Source organism: Vombatus ursinus, unplaced genomic scaffold, assembly GCF_900497805.2.
Source record: "Vombatus ursinus unplaced genomic scaffold, bare-nosed wombat genome assembly UNPS02014829.1, whole genome shotgun sequence".
Lineage (NCBI taxonomy): Eukaryota > Metazoa > Chordata > Mammalia > Diprotodontia > Vombatidae > Vombatus > Vombatus ursinus.
Genome location: NW_020954607.1, coordinates 27,374 through 33,178, shown reverse-complemented (window position 1 = coordinate 33,178; position 5,805 = coordinate 27,374). Strand labels below are relative to the sequence as shown.

General features: G+C 44.8%; 1 protein-coding gene across 1 annotated transcript in view; it reads right to left on the bottom strand.

Moving 5' to 3' along the window:
- Positions 1 to 5,805, bottom strand: part of LOC114025156 (cytochrome P450 2A13-like) — a 15,349-nt gene that overhangs the window by 4,615 nt on the left and 4,929 nt on the right. The window contains 4 exon segments of the mRNA XM_027838498.1: positions 1,046 to 1,233; positions 1,523 to 1,664; positions 3,044 to 3,220; positions 3,497 to 3,654. Coding sequence (XP_027694299.1) covers positions 1,046 to 1,233; positions 1,523 to 1,664; positions 3,044 to 3,220; positions 3,497 to 3,654 — 665 coding nt within the window.

Below are 5,805 nucleotides of genomic sequence, written 5' to 3'. Positions count from 1 at the left end.
AGAGAGAGAGAGAGAGAGAGAGAGAGAGAGAGAGAGAGAGAGAGAAAGCGAGAGAGAGAGAATGAGAGAATGGGAGTAAGAGAAGTTAACTGAGGGCCCATTAGAGAGAAATATGGCCCACAAATATCCAATCTGCAATAAAGAGAAACTGAGGCAGAGCTCTGAGCATATATCAAAGCATTAGGGAGACTGAAGTTCCTTAATGAATTGGATCCAAGACTCTGCAGTCAGGGACCCTTTCTGCTTGAAGGCTGCAAATATTTGTAGCAGATGAGACAACACTAAAAATAGAATGAGGTGGTACATTTCTTCCATTGGTCAATTCCAAAGGGGGAAATGTAAATGACTGGTCAAAGGGAAATGTCCATCAATCACCAAAATTTAGTTATTAGGCTTTCCACACATCATCAATCATGAGTGTTTAGTAAGTGATTAGGCAACAGGATTCTAGGACTTTCCACCAGCATTGAATATTAGGTGCAAAAGAACAAAGTAAAAATGGGGAATATGTGTTTTCTGGCATAAAGCTGCTCTTAGAGCACATGGGATGGGAGTGGGGGTGGGGGAGGTGTGATACAACAAGTCTCAATCCATTCCTAACACCAGTTAATACATGACTAAATAACAAACTATAAATCAATGTAATATAAATCAACCAACTAAAAGCAATAAAATCATCAATACATAATGGGTTAATTCATTCCAACCTACATAATTCTTATGCTAACAATTAAACTTAAGAAATTGCAAGGAAATGAGCAAATACTGAGCAAATTGAGAAGGAATATCAAAATTATTCTCAGAAAAATAAGGAGGACTGGGAATAGGAAGAACACAGAATGGACAGGTGTTCTAACCTAGGGCATGAGGGAGGTTCCAGGAGGCACAAGGCAGGATGAGAAAACTTTTAATGAGAGACAATGAGGGAACTCTCAGGTGTCAGGAAGATACAGGAAGATTTAGAGGATGACAGTGATGGAGATGGTTGTAGAATAGAAGGATGGTGGTTTTGGAGCCAGGGGAGCTGAGAGTGAGGGACTCCTACCTTGGGAATAAGGTAGCCCCGGAATTTGGTGTCCTTTGTGACTCTCCGGGCCACACCCATGGGGATCATATCTCCAAACCTTTGGATTTCGTGGATGACAGCCTCTGTGTATGGCATCTTGGCTTTGTCCTCAAACTTGGGTGAACGGTTTCGCCCAATCACTCGATCGATTTCCTCATGGATGTTGGCTGTGGTTGGTGGGGGTGAGGAAACAGGATGCAGGAGTCTCAGAGAGATCCTGGGGGAGTCTCAAGAGAGTAGATGTGATGTGGAGGGTGGTTATACCTTGAGGTGAGAGAATGCTGGGAAAAGGAGTGAAGGGGATAATCCATGTTCCAAGGGTAATGATGATGATGATGTGTGTGTGCATGTGTGTGTGCATACGTTTGAATGTGTCTGTGTATGTATGTAAGATATTCTGGGCAGCTCCCAGGGCACCAAAAGACTTCTAAGGGGACTAGGGGAGGAGGGGCTCACCTTCCACCTCTGGATGCTTCATTAGCAGAAGGAAGCCATAGCGAAGGGTTGTGCTAACAGTCTCAGTGCCAGCAAAAAACAGGTTTAAAGTGGTCTTGATCAGGTTCTTCATGAAGAATTCTGTCTTGGGATTGTTCTTTTCCTGGGAGGAGAAGGTGGATAGGGCTCAGAGCCTCCCACCCCACAAACACACACTTTCTTCTCCTCTAGACTCTTCAGCCTCAAGGCCTCCTTTCCCCCCTTGTCAGCTCAATTTCCTTGAGTCCCAGCAATGTGCAAGGGTAGAGGGTGAATCCATCAATGGCACCTCACTAAGCTGGGGTATCTCAGCTCTAAGGGCCCAAACACATATTTATTCTCCTTAGAATTTAGGCAAACACAGATTTAGTGTGGGAAAGGCTCTTAGAGATTGTTAAATCCAAATGCTCTCATCAGGAAGTTAAGACCCAGAGGGCTTGGGACCTCTTCAGAGTAACATAGCTAGTAAGTGTCCGAGATGGAAGTTGAACCCAGGAATGTTATGACTCCTGAATCTATAGCCCTACCCACTATAGTATTCTGCCTTGCAGAATCCCAGGATGGCAGAGCTGGAAGAGACCTCAGCAGCCAAAGAAACACCTTGAGCTTCCTGACAAGTGGTGATCTAGCCTGTGCTTGAAGACCTCCAAAGAGGGGGAACCTGCCAGTTCTTGGGGTAGCCTATTGCCCTTTCAGCCATTTCTCACTGTTGGGAAGTCTTTTCTTCCTGGCATCAAACCTAAATTCTTCTCCTTACCACTTCTCCCATTGCTCCTGGTTCTGCCCTTAAGGACCAAGACAACAAATCTAATATCCTCCATCCTGAATTTTATAGATGAAGAGACAGAGCCCCAGGGAGAGGAAAGGACTTTCCCATGGTTTTATGTAGAGAGTTAGGCAAGCCTGCTGGGACTAGATTATTAAGTTCTGGATTGCCCCAGTCCCTATACCCAGCTGTGAATGTCTGAAAGGGCAGGGAGTGAAGGGAATATGGAATGTCTATTTGTGTCTCTTTGTGTTGGCCTTGACTTCCTGCGTTTCTGCTTCCCATTTTCTGTTTCTCTTTCTGCACCTGATTTCATCTTTCTTCATCTTTCTCTCTCTCTCTCTGTTTCTGTTATTCTTTATTCCCCATCTCTGCGCCTCACTTTCTCCATTTGTCATTATGTCTTTATCATTCTTTGCCATGCCACCCTCAAAATCACAATGATCAGCAGTGCTCCATATATTTGAATCTGTGCTCTGGGTTACTATTTGGCCCTGGATTGCTTATGAACCTACCTCCTGATATGTGCCACAGGGTACTCTTTGAGCCTCGTCTCTGGGAGGCTGAGACTTGCCACCTAATGTCTGCTAGTGCTGCCTGCTCAGTCTGAGACCTGCTGCTCAGTATCTGTGAAGCCCACTTCCCAATGTCTGGGGATTCCCCCAAAGATCCATAACACCCTCGGGCTGACATCTCTGCCCATCCCCTCCATTTTGACCTGCCCACTGGGCCAATACCTCCTGCATCTTGATCAAGAAAGAGTCAATGAAGTTCCGGGGGGAGTTAGGGTCCAGGGTGGCCTGGTTCTCCCAGACCTTCTCAGTGATGAAATCATCCAGTCCTTGCAGTTCCTTGAATGCTTGCTGCTGAGGCCCTGGCAGGTACTTCATCACTCCAGAGAACATATCATATAGCTGGGGGAGGGCACAAGACAAGTCATGGGGTACAGGGCTGGGGGTGTGGAGAGAATGGGAGGACAATCACCATGAAAGATGAAAGTTTAGGTTAGGGAATGGATGTCATAATGATGAATGGGTGGTCAGGACAGGGCACAGAGTCAGATTGGGAGCAGGGAGTCAGATTGAGGAATAGAGTACTGAAGGTAGAGAAAAGAAAAGAAAGCTGAGGATTGAGGGAAGAAGGTAAGTAGAAAGATCCTGGTGGGTGTGAGAGAAGGTCTTGAGGGTCACCTGTCCCATAGATGTGGCTGTGAACTGGAAGCTCCCCAGCATCATACGCAACAGGGACAGGAACTGTTTGTCCTCGTACTCAAATCGATCACCAAAGACGATGGAGCTGATGACATTGGAGACCGTGCGGCTCAGGAAGAAGGTGGGGTCAATGACAGCTCCTGTAGTGGAGCCAGGTCAATAGAGGCACAGAGATAAGGATTGTTGTTGTTTGTCTTTCTTTCTTCAAATAGGAGCATGACCCCTGGGAGGTGATGCCATGACATGCAAGTGAGTTGGATTGAAGGGAGGAAAGGCTTTGCAAAGTCACCAGTATCACTTTCTCCTTTTCTAGATCCATCTGGGTCCAATGGCAAGATATCAATCAAGATAACTGGACATGGCACTGGATGTAGTGGGAAACCTTGACCTTTTCAAGCCAAGGTCTTTAACAGGTCTCAATTTGACTGAGGCAATACCCAATCAGGGATTAAGGCTAGGTAAGAAATGAGGCAGAGAATGGCCTCTTTTACCTAGTTGAAAAGAAATCAATCTGAGAGGCGAAGACCCTCAGGGTTTCTGGCCAAAACAGGAAGAACTGCTATTTACATTCACTCTGAGCCAATCAGGGCCCAAAAAATGACTGAGGCTTGACCGGGGACCTATTGTTAGCCAATCAAAGAAAACCTAAGTGATTTGGATTGAAGACATAATCCTTAAGAAAGAAATCTAACCTATAAAACCCCAATATCTTACAGAGTTTCAGAGATCAAAATTTATATTCCTTTGGGCAGGGAGATAAGGAAGTACAGTGGTAGAATGATGAAGAGAACAAAGGCAGAAAGATCAAGAGGGGTACAGAGGAAACAGAGGAAAAAAGGAACATAGAGCAGCATAGAGGTAAAGAGGCCAATAGATACATGGAGGAAATGTTTGAGAGACATCGAGATATAGTAAAAAAAAAAAATGAGGTGGCAATGTGTGTTTCTGAGGAGGGGGATACATAGAGGGTGGATAGGGATACAAAAGGAGAGAGGCAGAGAGAGAAAGAGACAGAGAGAGACAGAGACAGAGACTCAGTTTTCTGGTCCTCCAAAGCACAGTCATTATCCCCATCCCCAAATCCCATAGATCAGGAAGATTAGATGTTAGCAATACAGTTGCCCCCTCCCTCTTATCTGTCTCTTTATCTCTCTCTCTCTCTCTCTCTCTCTCTCAGTCTCTCTCTCTCCCTGTCTCTCTCCTCTCTCTGTCCCTCTGTCTCTCTAACACACACACACACACATCTTCCCCCCTTCTTTGGACTCTAGGATTACCCTGAGACCTGAAATGAAATGAAACTGAGCCTCAGACAGGGGATGTGACTTACTCAGGTAACAAGTGGTAGAGTAGTTGGGATCTACACCCAAGTCTTTTGATTCAGTTCCATTTCCATGATCCCAGGCTTCCTCCCCTTATCTAGCATGTCAGCTGGAAGGGACTTTCAAGGCTATCTAGTCCAAAATCTTTTTTATGGTAATTTTTATTTTTTTTTTTGTTTTCAACATTTACTTCCACAAGATTTTGAGTTCCAAATTTTCACCCCATCTCGCCCCTCCGCCCACCCCAAGATGGCATGCATTCTGAATACCCCTTCCCCTAGTCTGCCTTCCTTTTCATCTCTCCCCCCCTTCTCTTATCCCCTTCCCCTTCAATTTTCCTGCAGGGCAGGATGGATTTCTGTACCCCTTTTCCTGTTTTTCTTATTTCCCAGTTGCATATGAAAACATTTTTTTAAACACGTGTTTTTAAAACTTTAGGTTTCAAATTTTCTCCCTTCCTCCCTCCCCACCCACCCTCATTGATAAGGCAAGCAACTAAATATAGGTTATATATATGCAGTTATGCAAAACACTTCCATAGTAGACATGCTGTGAAAAACTAACTATATTTCCCTTAATACTATCCCACCCCCCCATTTATTCTATTCTTTCTTTTGACCCTGTCCCTCCTCAGAAGTACTTGCTTTTCATTACCCCCTTTCCTAATCTGTCCTCCTTTCTATCATCCCCCTACTCTCTTGTCCCCTTCACCCCCTCCCTATTTTCCTGTAGGGTAAGACAGATTTCCATACCCAGTTGAGTGTGTATGTTATTCCCACCTTAAGTCAAATGCTATGAGAATAAGATTCACTCATTCCCTCTCACCTTCCCCTGTTTCCCCTCCACTGTAACAGCCTTTTTTTCTGTTTTTTTGTGAGATAATTTATCCCGTTCTACCTCTCCTTTTCTCCTTCTCCTAGCATAATCTGCTCTCACCCCTTAATTTTACTCTCCAGATATGACCCCATC